The 20,051-nt window shown below is 39.6% G+C and overlaps 1 protein-coding gene across 1 annotated transcript in view; it reads left to right on the forward strand.

Moving 5' to 3' along the window:
* Positions 1-20,051, forward strand: part of LOC112215960 (N-terminal EF-hand calcium-binding protein 1) — a 34,959-nt gene that overhangs the window by 1,285 nt on the left and 13,623 nt on the right. The window contains exons 2-5 of the mRNA XM_024375490.2: positions 5,333-5,357; positions 16,323-16,431; positions 17,545-17,570; positions 17,735-17,832. Of these exons, the coding sequence (XP_024231258.1) occupies positions 5,333-5,357; positions 16,323-16,431; positions 17,545-17,570; positions 17,735-17,832 (258 nt within the window). The remainder of the gene's footprint in view (positions 1-5,332; positions 5,358-16,322; positions 16,432-17,544; positions 17,571-17,734; positions 17,833-20,051) is intronic.

Genomic DNA, 20,051 nt, shown 5'->3' on the forward strand with positions numbered 1-20,051 from the left:
TCAATCTCTTTATAGAGTTCATGCTAAGGGGAATTTAGCATACACTGTTCTGGTTAGTAACAGAAAATTCTTAATAAAATATGATTTCAATAAATTAGGTGATGGAGAGCTTTTGCATTTGCATTTTGATTCTATATTTGCCTTTAGGAAGGCTATTACATAATAAATACACCTATAATGAGTGAAAGGCATGATATTGTAATCAATGGAGGACTTTTGCGCATGCATTTTAATTGTTAGCCTAAAGGTAGGCTATTACGTAATAAGCATATGATGAAGAGAAGATGACACTGTAAGTAACCAATGACCCTCAACAGCATCACTGTCTTGTTGCCTCAGCCAGATATCCCTCCAATCGGATAGAAAGATGAGCATTTTCCACATTTCATTGAGGCAGGTAATTGGCCAATAACAGGAGCAGTAAGTGCAGTAATGGAGGACTTTTGCGTGTGCATTTTAATTGTTAGCCTAAAGGTAGGCTATTACGTAATGAGCATATGATGAAGAGAAGATGACACTGTAAGTAACCAATGATAAGTGCACATTAAAGGACGAAATGCAATCGACTCGCATTCAGTGAGTCCACTGTAATGTATGAGACGGCATCTCCAAAAAGAAGCAACATTTCCTAAAGGCCTTCTCTATGGGTGGGTAGTGGATGTTCATCTATCCTGCAGTACTGTATCCTAATGAGTGTACATTGAGCAGTTTACATACATAGAACATCTGTGCTTGTCGTCTAACCATATAAACCCGACAGGGTTGCTAATTTAATGTTCTCCAGCTTGACGAAGACCAAACCATTTAAAGCACAGTTGGCAGAACTAACAATTCACTTGAATGACACATGCTGTTATTGCTTTATCAACACATGTATTGTTTTCCAGCTAGATTAAGAAGTTGAAGCCGAAAAAACCATCACAGTAATGCAAAAGGCAAAACTGTCTCACCTCAGTTTATGTGGTCTGGATATTCTGTCACCACCTCAGGAGATGTTTACAATCTGGCTGCCGGTAACGCCCAAGTCTGTTGGAAATGGATTGATCCAGGAAATTTGTGTGGAGTCTACAGTGTGTGTTGAACCAAAGAAGAGATCGACAACCAGAGATTTAATGCGATGTCCACAAAGGAGAAGCAAGTTCTGAGTCACGCCTCAGTCTATATCCAGAACAGAAAACAACAATATTTTTGTCATGACAGCAACAGTAAGAGTAAAATAATAAAACCAAGCACAACAAATAGCCTACCGTGGCAGGGCGTTAATGATATCTTAGGGTTTGTGGGCAATAAGTTCAAAGTGCATAGTGAACGTCTTCACAACTCTTTCACAGTTGTCACATTTTGCTGCTTCAACCTTAACACTAGCAAGCTATTTACTGCATCGCATTAGAGTTGCATTTGATAGTTTGTTGAACGTTTAAACATGTAGACTAGAGACAATCGATACGGGACTATCCAATACATTGGGGCTTAGAGTTCCGCTAATGAGGATAATTAATGTCTAATCAAAAGTGAACAGGATTAGTAGGTGTGTAAAAACCAGTAAGTATGAATATGTTAAAGATAAATAGTACTGTAGGCTAGGTCTGCATATGAAAGATGTAGCAAAGAGTTTATTCATTTTTCCATGTTTAAAACGATTTTCACTGCACATGGGGATGGGATTGTATACAGACATTTTGGCTACAGTAAAGAGCCTTCTTCAGTGTGTAAGCCTTTGTACTTCTACGTGTAAGCGTTCATGCATCTGTGTATGATCCCCTCCCCTACGTGCAATTGGCAGAACAATAGTTCAGTTGAACGGCACAGTGAATGTGGGAACTCTTTTATGCCTGATGCTTACAGTGGTTGTTTTCCCCCTCATTTAGTTTTCCCTCTGATTTAATGAGGGAACGACTCTGCACTCTCAGAAAGGACTCATTTGACTTGATTAAGGGGTTCTATTCAATCTCTGTCGCTGAAGTGTTACAGGTTGCGTGATGAAAATTTAAAGGTCTTTCTGATTGAGCCGACATGCAGCATTTACCTGAAATGCAGCCTCCACAAACTCTGAGACATTGCACTTAAATTTCAATCACGCTGTAACTCTGAACTTCCGCAATACGGAATGAATATTTTCCTCTGCCTCTCTCTATGATTTTATTGGCGGTGATGCACATTGCGCTGAAGGTTTCCAGGTTGGCTCACTAAATTTTGCTGAGTAGGCTAGTAAGAGTTTATGATAAACAAGCTTCAAGACATGTTGCACAACACAATTTTCGTTTGGAGCTTAATATTTCCATCTGAAGGACTCATGTTGTGTGAGTGGTTAAAACCCTAAATTGGGGTATAATCTGTTGACCTGGATAAGAATCAGCAGGACAGGCTCACAGTTTGTCACCATGTGGAATGTCTGAGGGTCAGTTGGTAGATAGCATATCAGCCCCTCATGACATGGACAAAAATGTCCGCAGGAGGTTTCTGAGACCTGCACTGTGAGATGCTTAGACAACCTTTTATAGGACAGTTCAGATGTAATTTACATAGATATGTACCAGGGTTGGGGTCAACTCCACTTCAAGTCATGAAGCAAACTGAAATTCTACTTACAATTACAATACTCCTCATTGAAAAGCAATGGCAATTGGATTTGGAATTTCAGTTTACTTCCTGAATGGACTGAATTGAAATTAAACTCAACTCTTATAGCAGGGGTGTCAAACTCATTACACAGAGGGCCGAGTGTCTGTGGGTTTTTGGTTTATCCTTTCAATTAAGACCTAGACCAACAGGTGAGGGGAGTTCCTTACTAATGAGTGGCCTTAATTTATCAATCAAGTACAAGGGTGGATCAAAAACCACAGACACTCAGCCCTCCACAGAATGAGTTTGACATATTCTTTATAGGCACCCCAAAATAGCTAGCAGGACATATCAACCATTAGAACTTACCCACTGGGCACAGCCTTCAATTCAATGTTTATTCCACATTGGTTCAGTCATTTCATTAAAATGTGGAAACAACATTGATTCAACCAGTGTGTGCCCAGTGGGTACCATCCATTAAGCTAGAGTTGAACAATGTTGGGAGTTAAGGAGCTGGTCTTAGGTGTTTTCTGAGACAGTTATTTACTATGGGATGCTCAGTAGATCTCACTTGAATGAAGGTATACTGTTGTTTTAAATGGACACCCAGCGGTGCATGTCTTGGCTCCACAGCCGAGTGCGTTTGATAGGTAGCCATTATGAACCTGTGTGCAAAGCTCAATACTGCACTCAGCCAACCATTGGACTTGTAACGGCTTTCTTCCGTCGAAGGAGAGGAGGACCAAAATGCAGCGTGGTTAGTGTTCAACATCTTTAATATTGATGATAAACAAGAACATACAAAATACACAAACAACAAAAGTGAAAACCCAAAACAGTCCTATCTGGTGCAATGACACAAAGACAGAAGACAATCACCCACAAAGTACCCACAGAATATGGCTGCCTAAATATGGTTCCCAATCAGAGACAACGATAGACAGCTGCCTCTAATTGAGAACCAATCGAGGCAACCATAGACATACAAAACGACCGAGACAGGAAACCGCCCCATAAACATACAAAACCCCTAGACCAGACAAAACACATAAATCCCCCATGTCACACCCTGACCTAACCAAAATAATAAAGAAAACAAAGATAACTAAGGCCAGGGCGTGACAGGACTCTAGGTCTTTTAGTGGATTTTGCTCTGACTTAAATACACATAGGAGTTTCAATGGCTATAGAGCTGATTTAATTGTACAAAGTGTCACTAGTGTAACACTTGATGAAGGGCCTGATTGGACCAGAAGTGCAAACACAACATTCGGCCCTCATTTGTGCAAATATGTTCCCTGCGGTGCTTCAGCCTGGTCTCAGAGTGAAAAGTATTGTATTTGACAAAATCAGCGCCACTCCATTTAGTATCATTTTTTTACTTTACTTTAGGTTAAGTTACATTGGCCGACATAAATCCTGGACACTCTAATTAATATGATATGTTACGTTTGGTATGACAATAGGTTACTTAATGGTGAAAACAAAAAGAAGGGTGGTTGGTCTGGGTGGATGGGTAGGTGCATAACGCAAATGTCTAGCAACCCAAAGGTTGAATCTCATCACGGACAACTTTAGCAACTTTGGAAATGCTTTACAAATACTTAGCATGTAAACTAGCCCTTTAACTCCTAACCCAAAACCTAACGTAGCATATCATACTACAACAGTCAAATGTAATATATCATACTAAAGCAGTCAAATGTCATATATCATACTAAAGCAGTGAAATGTCATATATTATGCTAAATCAGTTGAACGTAATATATCACACTAAATCAGTCGAACTTAATATATCATACTAAAGCAGTCGAACGTAATATATCATACTAAATGTGTCAAAGCAAACTGGTGCGATCAAGACGTTGGATACTATACATCCTACAATTCATATCATATTGTACGACTGCTATTACATTGGTAGGGCAATGTAATGTAACCAAACGTAAAGTGCATATCATACTAAATGGAATGGCACAGATTTGAGTCAAATCTAATATGTTTTGCTCTGAGACCAGGTTGAGTGCTTAGGCAACCTTTCCGGAACAGCTCGATTACAGTGTTGCTGTCACGCCCTGGCCATAGATAGGTTTTTATTCTCTATTTTGGTTAGGCCTGGGTATGACTAGGGTGGGCATACTATGTTCATTTTCTATGTTTTCTGTTTAGTGTTTTTCACCTTTCAGGACTGTTTCGGTTATTCCCTTTGTTATTTTTGTATTTAGTGTTCAGTGTCAATAAAGAAACATGAACACGTACGACGCTGCACCTTGGTCCTCACCTTATTCCACCAACAGCCATTACAGTTGCCTGGTAAAAGACCAATGTTCCTCAAATGACCAAGAATCATTTGCCTAGCAAATGACCAACTTTCATCCAGAGTTGCATCCTGCTAAACATTTAACATCATCATTTCCTGAGATGACATCTCTCTCTCAGATATAAAAAAAATGTTTGCAGAAATTATAGTTAATCTTTAATGTTTTCTTGTGCACAAATGCAGCATACCAAAACATGTATCATGATATTATACATGGTCTATGAATCATACATACATTATCTTCCTTAACGTGCCTCACAGTTCTTTTCCATCCTGGTTTATTTGTCAAGGTACAATCTCACCCTTATATTTTGTGTATAATTATCCACACAATGCAGTTTTCCAGATTTTTTGTGCCACTTTTACTGCATGTTTCACCGTGTTGATATTTGCTTTAAACATTATGTCGATTGTTTGATTTAATGTTTGTTGTTTTTTCATTTCCAGATATTTCGCCGTGCAGACAAAAATGGTGAGTACGATTTATGCTATTAATAAGATGGTCACACAAAGGATTTGCTTTCATGGTTTTTCAAATGGCCTCCTTGCAAAAACTGTATATGTCTGCAACGTGGTCTCAGAGCATTTGGTATTATTCTGTAAATCCGAGACTCTCCATTTAGTATGATATGTTACGTTTCATATGTATGTATTAATTTGTTGATGTCCATCATCCATTTCGTATGATATGTTACGAAATCCAATTTCTTGTGGCTAACGTTAGCTTGGTGTCCAACTGTAGCTAGGCTAGGGTTTATGGGTTAAGGTGAGGGTTACAGTTAAGGCCAGGGTTAAGGTTAGGGTTAGGGTTAGGTTAAAGGGTTAAGGTTAGGGTGAAGGTTCGGGTTAGGAATTAGGTTAAATTAAGGTTAGGGGAAGAGTTAGCTAAGTAGTTGCAAAGTAGCACCCTCCTTTAGTTTTTTCCTTAAGTAACCTTCTCTTATGTAACCATACCAAAAGTAACATATCATACTAATTTGATTGTCCCAGGTTTACGGTTACTACAGTATGTTACATCTAATCTATGAGACCAGTCTGGTGACTGTAGTCTAACGCTCTTCTTGATATTACCAATCATTAAAAACATCCTTCATTGTTTGGGGCTCTCGATCTTAAAGGAGCAATTTTAGTTTATTGTAGGCACAGAAAATGAGGGACTGTGGGATAACTTCATTTTGAGAGACTGGTTAGATTAAAATCTAAAGCCTAGGGTAATGTTCATCGGGTAATGTTCATTCTTGTTCATCAGATACAAAAGCAGCAGAGCCTTATCTATCTACTTTGCTGATATCTTTCTCAAACTTAGGAGCAAAATCTTGCAGCGATGGCAAAGGGGCGGTCGGTTTTATATATGAAACATGAGGATTGACAGGGCAGGCCTTGTGGAGATTCAGAGATTCGGTGGATCCCCTTGACTGAGCCTATCCACAATGCAATGCTCAATGCTCAAGTCAGGCATGTAGTCTGTTGTATAAATTGTCAGTGTTTTTTGGTCTGTATTGTTTGAGATTTGACCTGTTATCGGAAAACCCCAGACAGATCATTTGCTCTTGCTTTGTCATATCTTGTGCAAACATGGAAAAAAGAAACATGGTTGGAAAAACACCAGAAATAGACCTGAAAATGTTATTGAGTGAAATGCAGCACAACCCAATAGCATACTAGACTATAGCATCCATGTTCCAACACCTTTAAACAAAATGGTTTCTCTGGTTTTAGATTTGTTTTAACTTGATTTATTTGTGATTCAAACATAAAGTCTTTAAGTGAGTGCCGTCCCTAAACTCCACGGGGAAAAACACATTGAAACGTTTGGCTTTGGGAAATTACAGTGACAAATAGGCATTTGTGTTTCCTTCTCATGTTTTATTCATGCCTCGCATTAGAGCGTAATGGGATGTGAAATGTAATAAGGATGGTGATTAATGCATGTATGAACGCAGGACAGCTTTAGCTGGAGAGCGTTGTTATATAACAGAGTGTTAATGATGCAATACATACTCCCTTGAGCAAAGGTCATCCAAGGACACTCCTGGATTCCTCGCAACGGCTCTCCTCGCCTCCTTCTCAAAATGCATTACAGCATTTGGGGCTGAGGGACCTTGGATCTTCTCCTCCAATATGGACAGAAGGAGGCAAATAGGATGCGAGGAATCACAGAAACAAACCCATTGGTCGATCATGTCATTCAAGACATGCAGCCCTAAAATATGCCCTTTTGCTGGTCAGTGAGATGGGCTGTTGTGTATAGGAGATGCAGAGAATGTACAATACTGACGTCCAGGAGAAAAGACGGACTCTTTCCTTATTATAGATTTGACCCGTCTCTGCCAGAGAGTGACTCTTTGGCTCTGTAGGATAACAGAAGAGCAGCATCTTGTAGCAAGTGGTGAACTAAATAATAATAATAACAATAATGAGCCTAAAAGTTTAACATTAACATGTCGGATGCTGTCTAGCTCGTTAACAACCTGGATTTTTATCCTCCCGAAAAAACATAAATGAGTTGCTTTTTTCACTTTGCTGTGAAAACAGAACTTGAGTGTGTGTGTGTGTTTTGCACTAGTTATCTTCAATTTGCAGTAAAAAAAAAAGAAGCCTTCCATGGTTTTCATCTAACTCGCTGAGCCGCGCACCCTGGAGGAAAATGTATGCTTCTGAGCAACACTAAGTGGGCCGCCATGATACGCCGTGAGCACTGCAGATTTACCGCATTATGAAAGCTGGCTACTTGCCATAGCAAGTCCTTCTCCCTATGCTATTGTAATGAATAATGGACTTTCTTAAGGAGCTCAACGATCCGCCATTTTCTCGGTTTGATCCAATGCAATATCATAATGTGTTTAAACAGGATGAGATCCACTTTTTCAGGATAATTAAATTGGGCTATGATAAAGTGAACAGTTAAAGTGATCTGCTCATCAAATGAAGGGCTTTAACGAAATGCCTTAAGTGCCTTAGACATGATTTTCTGAGGGCCAACTGAGGGCCAATGGAGGCCATAACTCTGGCATGTTTCCTAGGTTCTGACCCAAATGGCACCTTAGTCCCTATATATAGTGCAGTTATTTTGGTCAAAACTAGTGCACTATGTAGGGACTTGCCATTTGAGACACATATTATCGAGTCTGAAGACAAAGAGAGAGACTTAGCTATGGACAAATCCTAACTTGAAATACTTGTGCATATTTGCATGAAAAATCCACTTATGAGCATAAAAATAGATGTCTAATGAAATGACAATGCCCTTAAATACAAACTTACATACATTTGTTCACTTATTGTACTTGCCTGTGGTCAAATCCCTACGACAGTGTATGGATATGTATTTTTGCTTACTTAGGTATTTTACTTTATTGCTGTTTAATCCACTTTTGAATTGTTTTATGATACATCAAAACATTAAATTCTCTGTCGGAGTCTGGTCTAGTGGTCTAGTGTAGTGCTGCTGCCTCTGGACCACACATTGCCCCTTATGGTATGGGTTCAACCACTGCCTGCGACTTCATATCTATGTCTACCCCTCTCACTCATGACTTTCTATCTCAGTACATAGAAAAACACTTAAAAACCTTAAAATCTGAAAGTGATTAGTTGTATTGCTGTGTTTTTTTAAAGGTGTTTTCAGGATGAATGGGACTCTATGGTGATACTGACAACACACAACATGACTATCAAATATAATTTATGTTTGAAATAAAAATCTATTTAAAAAAAGTATTGGGGATTCAACTACAGCCATGGTAAGTGGAGAAATAAACTAAGGTTGTATTTTGGTTGGAAGATATCTTTCAAATTATAAGTTGCTATATAAAATGTATTAAAGGATTAACTTCATATGACCTGGACAGGCAGAAACTCTGGTCGGGGCCCAGTATCCATAACACATTCCACACGGCACGGCATATTCTCTTGAATCATACTTAATGTCACTAAGTGTTGTCATAGCCAATGGATGCATTTGCATACCAGGTGTATGTTGTCCATCACATGAGTTGATGGGCAGTATCAATTTACAGGTGTGTGGGTGAGGTCATGGTTGTGGGTATAAGTCAGTGTGTGGGTGAGGGTGTGTTGTCTGTCCTCAAGCCTCTTTCCAGAGAAGAAGAGAACTTCATCCATTCAGGTTTGTTCATTTTGGCTCTGACTTAGTTTTTTTAATGTGAGAAACAATGAGAAACAGTGCAATATTTGTTGAATTGATTCATTTCAATAGATGTGCACTAATAATTTGATATTAAACTGATTATGGCAGGGATAGGCTGAGTATGGCATTAGTCATGTAAACGCCTTATTCTGATTATCTTAATCGGCGTGAGGTCATAATCAAAGTAAGCATACAGCGATTACAGCACCTAGATTTGTTTATCAATCGTTCGAATAATAGGACATGTAAACACCTTAATCAGAGTTCCTGCTGTGCATTCAACCTGGTCTCATAGACTAGGACGTAACATAGTAAATGTACATTTAAGGACACTCAAATTAGTATGATATGTTACATTTGGACACTAAGGCAGAAGGTTATTTAAGGCAAAAACAAAAGGCGAGTGGCAGGTCAGGATGGATGGGTGGGTATAGGAATGTCTAGCAAGCAACCCAAAGGTTGTGTGTTTGAATGTCATCATGGACAATTTTAGCTAATTAGTCAACCTAATTACAACTTTTTAGCTACTTTACAAGCACTTAACATGTTAGTTAACCCTAACCTTAACCCTTTAACCTAACTCCTAACCTTAACCCCTAGCCTAGCTAACATTAGCAACCTAGCTAACATTAGTGTTAGTCACCTAGCCACTAGCTATAGTTAGCAACAACAAATTGGAAACGGTCGCTGTGATAGAACGTTTATTTTGATGATTTTCTGTATTTTTCAGTCCCATCAGGTAGCCTGATTATCAGATGTCTTCATGCAAACAGGATTATTAAGGAGATCGTTCTTCTTGCAAAAGCATGTAAACATTTTAATCAAACTGTTACATTAATTTGAGTATTCACAATAGTTGTGTGCATGTAAATGTAGTTATTGAGTGAAAGTAACACATATCATGTTGTGCCAATATTGATGCATGTCTTGAATTGACTGACTTCACATGGAATTGAACCCTGGTTAATTTGATTGTCTGATTTACTGTGCTGTTGCAACAGGAAATAATCAGAATGACAACTCTTTATCGTTGAAGAATATCGACGCTCACACACCAGTACAGAAGGGGAAGACATGAATATCTCAAAGACAAACAGCTCTTCAGTAGCTGATCGTTTAGAACACATCTATACTGCCTCCTGTGCAATCAACATCATCCTGGGTCTCCCCACCAATGTGTGTGTCCTGTGGCTAATAGTGACCGGAGCGGGAGGAACGATGGCCTCACAGTTCTTCACTCTCAACCTGACCGTGTCTGAAATCCTCTACTGCCTGTTTTCTCTTGTCATATTTCTCTGCAAGCTCATCCAAACAACTGCAGTTACATATATTGAGGTATTTTCAATTGGTTTATTGCACACTGGCCGACCTCTGTTTCAATGCTGCATCTGTGTGGAGCGCTACCTGGCTGTGGTCCGACCTGTTTTCTTCCTGAAATACAAACCCCTCAGATACAGGGTGGGGTGTTGTGGTGTTGCCTGGCTGATTGTGCTTGGGTCCTCTTTGTTCTGTATGGTTCCGCTTAAATTGTCTTTACTCACAAGCCTATTCAACTATGCTATCTTGGTTCAGGACCTCATCCTGATGTTTGTGGTATCATTCTGCTGCCTGTCAGTTGTCAGGGCTCTGAAACAGCCTAGGCTGGGAGACAGGGACAGAGAGAGGGAGAGGACAAACAGCATGAAGATGAGGGCATTTAAGATCATTTGGATTATCCTGGTGGCTATGATGGTGAATTACCTCCCTGAGATGGTAATTATGACTTTGTACAATGTCCTCGATGAGGCTGTGCGACTTTTTTCATTCGCTATTTCTGACTCCATCACTATGATTTTTGGGATTGTGCAGCCCCTCCTCTACCTCCACAGAGTTGGGAAACTTCCCTGTATCAGTGGTCTCTGAGAAAGAGGTGACAATCTAGTATGGGTTGCTCACAAAACTCACAGTGGCCAAGCTACCTAAAATGTATAATTTTCTATTGGAGAAGACTCAATGAGTCATTCAGCAGTTTAACCGTTGGTGACTAGATAGCTTGTGACCAAAGTTGAACGTTCAAACTTTAGGCAAGTGATCAGTGATTTTGGTTGTATTGTTTATCACAAATGCATTCACTGTATTAAAAAAAACTATAATGGCATGTTAGTAGTTATTACTCTGTAGATTACCTTTCCGATTTCTATTTTCCAATAAAGGTTCAAGATGAACTACACATGCTTGTCTTTCTTCATAGATTACAATACATGCATCATTTTAAAGGGTTGTGAGTATTTTATGGAACCAACATTTATACTGGACATTGAAACTATGGAAAATGACTAGCCTATAGGACCTCTTCATGTAAATATGACTCATCTTTATAATGGATTCTTATTGGAGACATTGTTAATTAACTAATAAGGATGGATTAGTGCAGCTTTTTCATGATGGTCGCTGATCAGTTGGTGAAGGAAGGACAATTGAGTTGCCAATGCCACCAATTCCAGTTGACAGTTTGAGTATACTGGGACATGAGATGCTTTAAGCTTTCTGGCTATGATACTCATATATCCAGTGTCCTCTTAAAACTAGGCTGGTGATGGGGCTTATGAATTATTGAATGTGCTGCTTTGGTCCAGACTCTGAGAATCCGTTTTTGTCTGCCTTACTTTAGCAGACCCTCAAAGAAATATGTTTCTAGTAGGATTTGGTTAGAGACACAGTGTTGTAGTGGGGATTGCTTTGATTTATGCCAGGGCTTTCCAACCCTGTTCCTGTAGAGCTACCTTCCTGTAGGTTTTCACTCCAACCCTAATCTAGCACACCTGATTCTAATAGTTAGCTGGTTAATAAGCTGAATCAGGTAAATTGCAACTGGGGTTGGAGTGAAAACCTTCAGGAGGATAGCTCTCCAGGAACTCTTACCAGCAGTGGTTTAATATAAACTTTTCAGCCACAAAATGTTTTGAAGGAAAGTAAATGTAATTAATTTATTCCTTACTATTATAGGTTGCCATGGTGCCGTGAGGCCAGCTAGGCAGAGAGCTCCTGTAAATGTGTAAATATTTGACTGTTTTACTGTGTTTTTTTGTTAAAAAAATATTGAATATTCTTTTTATTTTGTTAGCTTAGTAATGATTGATTATTTATATATTGATTCAACGGTATATTGAATACAGTACAATATTGACAATTCTAGCTAGCGTTTGTTTTTATTTGAAACTGGAGATGGCACATGCTTGTAGAACACAGAGGATTGTTGTAATTTTGAGTGCATCGCTCACTCCAGGAAGGACTATCCCAACTATTGATGTGTACCCCCTAGCAAAATCAAATGGGCACAGGCTTCAACCATTTGAGGTGTATCTACCCATGAAGTCGGCAGAGAAGCTGGGAATGACATGGGGTGGCCTGATGATTTTACTGCTGGATGCGACCACTGATTCCCCCCTACTCAAGCCTGCTTCAGGGCATCAGAGGAGCTGAGAATGGCGTGGTGGGGAGGGGGCTTAGGATGGAAAGTGAAGGCTCTTTTTGATTGACTTTCAGGAGACTGTTGGAGCCAGGCTAGACCTTTGTGCAGCCCACCAGAGTTGGATGTAACCTGGACAGCCCAAGAACTACATGTGCTTTTTAAAAAAAAAAAAAATTTTTTTTACATCTTTGAAATTATCTGTATAATGAAAAGGATAATAATATTATTATTATTATTATCAATAATAATCACAATTCACTTTCTGACAGATGAGTGATGGCTGTTGTTCTCAAAAAGCTTGTTTGGTCAGTTAGCAGAAACCTGGCAGAATGAAATATGGGCAGTGCCTAACTTGGCCCGGTCCACACCGGTACAGAGTATGGGCACCACTAATGTTCTTCTGCTTCTGTAACAGTACTGGTGCCTCTTTTAGATTATTCATTTTCAAATATGAACACTGGTAATGTACAGTATATTTAAAGTGAGTACAAACACATTTTACTTCCACTTCCAAGCACTGAATAGTTTTTTTCTTCTTCACTACCCTTGGTGATGGGACAGTAAACCTAAAATGTGCAGTGTAGCTTGGCCGACTTGATTTGAGGGAGAAATAACAGTAGTCGTCACCTAATCATGCTAGCAGTATAGCCCATCACTATTGGGAACATGCTTGGATATTGTGCAATCTGGATTATGTTGTCTGATTACACATTTAGGTATGTAATTGGGTGTGAAACTAGAACAAAGAGATTGAAGCATATAGTAGTAAAACTACTTTAGCATTCTCCCTAAGCAGTTACTGTACATCTATGAATGAAATAGAGCAGGCTTTGCGTTTGGAATACTAAGGAAGTTTGAAGAAATTGCTTTGGTCCTTTATTTGTCCGTTACTTTATTCTTACCATTTGAGGTCAAGCCAGATTAAAAATTCTAGTAGGAGTTGTGTCAAACCTTTTTCCTCTCCCAGAGCTAAAATATCTTTCATCCTCATATGCTCTAAAAGCAGCATTTTCAAATGTTGTCGTGCATAAGAAATTAAGATGAACAATATAATTTCATAAATGAAGCCCACTTGGATGACATTATGGTTGCTTAAAATGACTTGCCCTCATGAATTAAATTCATGACATGGCATTAGGCCAGAATGATTGCAAATTTCCTCACATATGTAATTATTTACTGTAGGCCTAGCTGTCTGATGTCTGTTGACTGGTGGATCTCTATCTCTCTCATAGCTCAGTCTCTAGTGGTAGTCGGGGTTTGTGGAGCAGAGCTGGGATAGATCTCATTAATCCACAGTCAGCCTGTCAGTGAGCCCGGACCACTCTAATCACCCCACACTCTGCCTGCCTGTCCCCCAGGGCCTCCACAGGCTCTCTGCAGAGCCACCAGCATGACTTACCATAGGAATACACTGTACTTAACTTTGTTTTACAGACAAATGTTTGTGACATGGTTACATGGCTGCATATTCATTACCTTAAAGGGATAGCTCACTTTTTTACATTTATTTGATTTTGACAGGCAATAAATGTGAACAACCTCTTTAAGACTATATGTCACGCCTGTTCACACTTCCCCTCCTTGGCACTCAAAAGTGCCAGGCTCCCCAGCATTACGCACACCTGTCTTCCCCCGTCACGCGTATCAGCGTATTATTGGACTCACCTGTTTATTACCTCCCCTATATTTGTTAGTTCCTCATCTCTGTTCCCCGTTGCTACATTGATTGTCGTTTGTCGTTGTGTGCTGACGCTGTTCCTGTCTTGCTCTTTGTCTGTTCCTCATTAAATGTCAACTCCCCGTACCTGCTTCTCGACCCCAGCGTCGGTCTTTACACTTTAAGAGAATGTTGAAATATTAGAAGATGAAGAGAATCAAAGGGATTGTCAAATGTAAATCATAATTAAATTGATGATCAAGTTATTCCTTCCATATCATTGGAGAAGATGAGAGACACTGATGTACTGTAAAGTAAGAAAGGGGAAGACAAAGAATCTGAATTCTGCATACTTCAGTTTCAAGAGGGAAAACTCTTCGAATCAAATATTGCCTTGAGATAGGGTTGCCATTGACAACAGTGGTTTTGTCTTCTGAATATTTTGTTTCAGCATAGGGAGTTATGTGAAATAATTGGAATTTATACAACGGGTGGGTCTAATCCTGGATGCTGATTGGTTAAAACCGCATTTCAGACGATGTCTATTCCACACGTTACCCCCGACTAAATCTATGACGTTGAAATGCCTATTTACTCTGTTCCATCCCGCTGTCTCATCAGCTCAGACAGGCAATTGATATACTATATAGATCTACACTGTAAAAAGCATCTAGACATTATCTCCCATTTCTTTTAGACTAACATTTAGTTTTCAACAGTGGAGATTTGTACAAACCTTGCTGTCTGTCTCTCCGACATTTGCAACATTGTTTCAATATTGAAATTTGAACTCCAGCTGTCTTATGGTAATGAACTCATGAATCAGCATCATTTGTATTGATTTACAAAGAAATGTCAATATAAAAAAAGAAATGCAGCTAGTTTGCTGTCATTCCAGCTTCAGTTTGAAGTGATTGTGTTAGCTGTGTTGTTGGCTTTCTAAATGTTCTATGCCAGGCGAAATTTGCTCATTAGCTCATTTTTATGGATGTATCCTAAAAGAAATCACAAGAAAACAGCTTAAACAAATGCTAATGCAGCTACTTTGCTGTTATTCTGGCTTCACTGTTTGACATGACTGTATTAGTCAAAGTTAGCTAGCTAGCAAGCAAGGGATAACAACGTTGCCAGCCATCATGGCAACGGAACACTTAGAATGTACGACTGTGTCGTGTCCATAGATTTAGAATAAAAATACGTAACGACCAGCTGGCTTGGGTAGCAACCCTAGATTTGTGTCGGGACTATATCTCGAGGAAGGTTGAAATAGCATGAATAATTCCATCAAAATAAAGTTTTTAAAGAAAATATGTCAGTCATTATTTGAATATGTTCATAACCCATTGTATAAAAGTGATAATGCTCTTTATTCACGCCTGGCATTATCTCAATTAAGTGATAATCCCCTCAAAGCTGGTGTTTGTCGGATATATTGGTACAGTTTGTTGGCCCGAGACAAATACCCATGCAAATATATCCTCCAAACACCAGCTTCTTGGGCATTATCACTTAATTGAGAAAGCCAGGCGTGAAGAAAGATATTCCTGTACTTAATTTATATAGTGCACTCGACTCACTGAGACAGTGTTAGGTACTAATTCTCAGAGAAAATAAACTCTACGGACACTATGAAAGCTTCACCAAGTTTATTTTCCCAGAGGATCAATACAGCTGCATTAGACAACATTTCACACAAGCACTGATATTTAACCCTTCCTCCTGAGTCTCCTCCTACACATCGGTACAAACATTGTTCTTTACTGCTAGGCAGGACACTAAATGATACGGGCCATAAACTTTTATTTCTCCCTTAACATGACCTGACCTGATCTCGACCCCCCTCCATCACTAATCCATGGCTCTCTCCCCTTATCATTGCCTGCCACATGTGATCACTTCCCTGCACTCAACACAAGGCTCTGTGTCTCTTCTCCTCCCAGAGGATCCCTCCCATAGGATCCCTGATGGCTAACAATAACATATCCTGACATAATGTAAACGTTATCTGTTACCCTCTCTCCCTCAGTGACATGAATAAGTGTATTTCCTATTCTCAGAACCCAACACAGTTATTTAGTTCCAGTAACTTGAGTCTTGAACAAACTGAGTCATGAATACTCCTTTATCGTCTTCTCTGTTTCAGTAGATAGTTAATATGTCCTTGGTTTCCCTCTCTCAGACGATGGCAAGCTATCCCTGGAGGAGTTCCAGTCGTACTTTGCCGACGGTATCCTCACCCCAGAGCAGATGCAGGAGCTGTTCTACTCAATTGACAGGCAGCAGACTGAGTGAGTGCGTCTTATTTGCCTCTGGGAATCCTATTCAGTCACTGCCACACAGGTGGGACGTTTACACTTCAATGAGGATGTGTCAATATTTCATCAAGGGAGCTTAGAATCTGTACCCACTGGGCACAAAAAAATGTCAACCTGTCATTGGATTTAGGTTCAAAGTTGAGGACTTTTTGCAAATCCAATCAGTTTTCCACGTTGACTCAATGTCGCCACAATTAATTATTTTGTTAAAATGACGTGGAAACAATGTTGATTGAACCCGTTTTTACCCAGTGGGTATTTTTAGTAGTATATTGAAGGCTCCAGGAGGGGTGAGGAGTGAAGCTTGAAGCTGAGGGTGTCCTAAAATGTACACCTGTACCCCAGCATGTTTATACACAATAGAATATAAAGACAGAGGGGGAAAAATGAAAGACAATGTAGTCAAACGATGTCCTCGTAATTGATACCGTTGGTCAGGAAAAGTAGAGGTATAAGGCTTTCTTTGAAGACAATGTGTGCATTATAAAAGAAGATACACATACTATGTAATAGACTTTTACACAATCCTTTGTTTTCTTTCTTTTTGCTCCTTTGTATCTCTAGGGAATGTATCACAGGATAACAATAGCGGCTTTTCTCATGGAAATGACTTGACCTGTTGTCCTTACCTGCAGTCAAAGGACCTAGTGGCTCATGGGTGGAATGTTATTCATATTTTTTCAGAATTCCATAAGTGATAAACATTAACATTTAAAAAAACATTAACATTTAAAAAAACACGCAGAAAATCCGGTGTTTCTATGTCAAACGGTTTTGTTATATTTCATTCTTCTGTGATCTATATAAAATGTAATATTGGGATCCAATCTCAAAATTGAATACATATCAACTCTATATCTGGCATGGTATAGGTGTCTTCTTTGTTTACACCCATAACCATGTGTGTGAAGTGTATACTTTTGTTTCAAAGTAGATTTGTTTTAGACTACCAAGAAATACCTTGTGTGATCCTGATTTAGCCCACTACAGTAAAAGGTTCAAGTGGTTTGATGAGATTTCTGGTCTTCCCTGATTCCATTAATGTTTTTGTCGTCTTCTTCCTCTGCCAATTTTCATACCTCTCAGCAACCTCGACACAGACAAACTCTCAGGTATTTCTCTCTGACTCTTCTCTGTTTTTATGGACTGTTTGCTGTCGAAATGCTCTCTCAAGGCCTTTACCATAATCTAATCTCGTCTTTTACAGGATTTTAAATTACAAAGGCTATGTATATTCAATATTGTACCTGACAGCTCTTTGTATATCCACCCCCAGAATACTTCTCTCCACACCTGGGGGAATATCTGAACGTCCTTTCTGCTCTGGAGAAGCTGAACGTCGCCATCCTGAAGGCCATGGATAAAACTAAAGAGGTTTGTGGCCAATACAGCATGTTTAAAAGGATAGTTCAGTGAAATGTCATATTTAGATATGTGTTTCCTTACCTCGAAAATAGTCTCTGCACAAAGTGTGACTGAGATCCACACTTTGCTTTTGTTAAACTAGCCACTGCCAATAAACGCTAATATTGCTGAATTATCTCTTTAACATTACAATCAACTGTCTGGGATTCTTAACTGCAGAACTCATTTGGTAAAAGAAACTCACTTGACCATCTCTTTCCATTACATTTCGCTGTTGTTACCGTTCGCCATTACATATGTTTCAAGCAACATATTGTTGATGTCTACTGAGAATATTAAGTGAGCAGCAAGACAATAGCCAGTTGATCCGCCCCTTTCCCCAGTAGGATTTTGCATAGGCTTTTGTTACCTTTTGAAGCGTCTCAGATTTCTCAGCTGTGACAGTGATATGACAGTATGGAAAGTAGATCTGCACAACTGAGTCCTCTTCCTCTTTCACACTGATGCTGCATTTGAAAATAACGGGCTGTAACCTGCAGGGACCCTTCCCTAACACTTGAGCTTCAACCATGGTGGTGTAGATATTTTTATTGTGAACTGTGGTGTCTGTATGAGGACCAACATATCTCTAGTTGGACAGGTGCTGTAAATTTGGAAGTTCTTAAAGAATAATCCCTTCCAAACCCAGCAAAGAACTTCTGGTTGGTAATTTCTGGCCTATCTTGGGTCACACCCTTTAGTTAGTATTTCAAGAGTTTAAACTACTATCAGGGTCCAAGCATGAAGTAAAGCATATAAAACCATGGCTGCCTTCTTGGTCGGGCAAAGGTGGCTGGTGACAACTTAATTGGGGAGGATGGGCTCAGAGTAATAACTGGAACAGAATAAATGGAATGGTATCAAACACATCAAACACATGGTTTCCATTTCCATTCCAGCCATTATTATGAGCCGTCCTCCCCTCACCAGCCTCCCAGGTTAACTGGGCATTGCTTCCCAAAACTAGACATCACTTCAAAGAATCATGCTTGGTTATGAAGAAACAAACTAAAAAGAGAATTTGTAATAATATTTTTGAAGACATGAAGCAGAACGGTGTTAATTTGGTGCAATCTATATAGGATTTCTGCTCAGAGCTCATACGGAGGCAGCCTGGAGCCCTGGGTGAGCTTAGTGAAATGATTGCTCTAATAAGCACTGCGTTCAGATCAACATCAAAGAACCCCAGAGAAGACTTAATCGATACCACTGCGTACACTTCATCTGTCTCATCTAATTCTTGATATTGGGATCAGGCTAAGCTTTATCGTTCTTCAATTTCAGAACTTATAAGCGGATTGTGCTGTGAAAAGATTAAGGCAACTTGTGTGAACGGATGCAGATGTACATTATTGATTGGTCCATGGTACAATATGCTGTGTCTCCCCATCCCCACTTTGTGCCATTTGTGTCAGTATTGCTATAGTGACACAGCAGTGTGTATGGGTGGGTTAAGGCATTATTTCCTAAACACAGTCCTGAACCCCCCCCATGGGTGCACATTTAGTTTTTTTCCCCTAACACTACACAGCTGTTTCAAATAATCAAAGCTTGATGATGAGTTGGTTATTCGAATCAGCTGTGTAGTTCAAGGGCAAAAAACAAAACGTTCACCCAGGGGGGACCCCAGGACAGAGTTTGGGAAACCCTGGGTTAAGGGACAGCAGTATATACAGTGCATTCGGGAAGTATTCAGTCCCCTTGACTTTTTCCACATTTTGTTATGTTACAGACTTATTATTATTATTTTTTTAAAGTATTACAGTATATTGTTTTCCCCCCCTCATCAATCTACACACAATACCCCATAATGACAAAGCAAAGCCTCAAGTCTTCTTGGGTATGACACTACAAGCTTGGCACACCTATATTTGGGGAATTTCTCCCATTCAGATCCTCTCAAGCTCTGTCAGGTTGGATGTGGAGCATCATGTACAGCTATTTTCAGGTCTATCCAGAGATATTAGATCAGGTTCAAGTCCGGGCTCTGGCTGGGCCACTCAAGGACATTCAGAGACTTGGCTGGAAGCCACTCCTGCGTTGCCTTGGCTGTGTGCTTAGGGTCATTGTCCTGTTGGAAGGTGAACCTTCACTCTGGGGTAGGTTTTAATCAAGTATCAAGCAGGTTTAAATCAAAGATCTCTCTGTACTTTGCTCCGTTCATCTTTCCATCGATCCTGACTAGTCTT

Source organism: Oncorhynchus tshawytscha, linkage group LG16 (assembly GCF_018296145.1).
Source record: "Oncorhynchus tshawytscha isolate Ot180627B linkage group LG16, Otsh_v2.0, whole genome shotgun sequence".
NCBI lineage: Eukaryota > Metazoa > Chordata > Actinopteri > Salmoniformes > Salmonidae > Oncorhynchus > Oncorhynchus tshawytscha.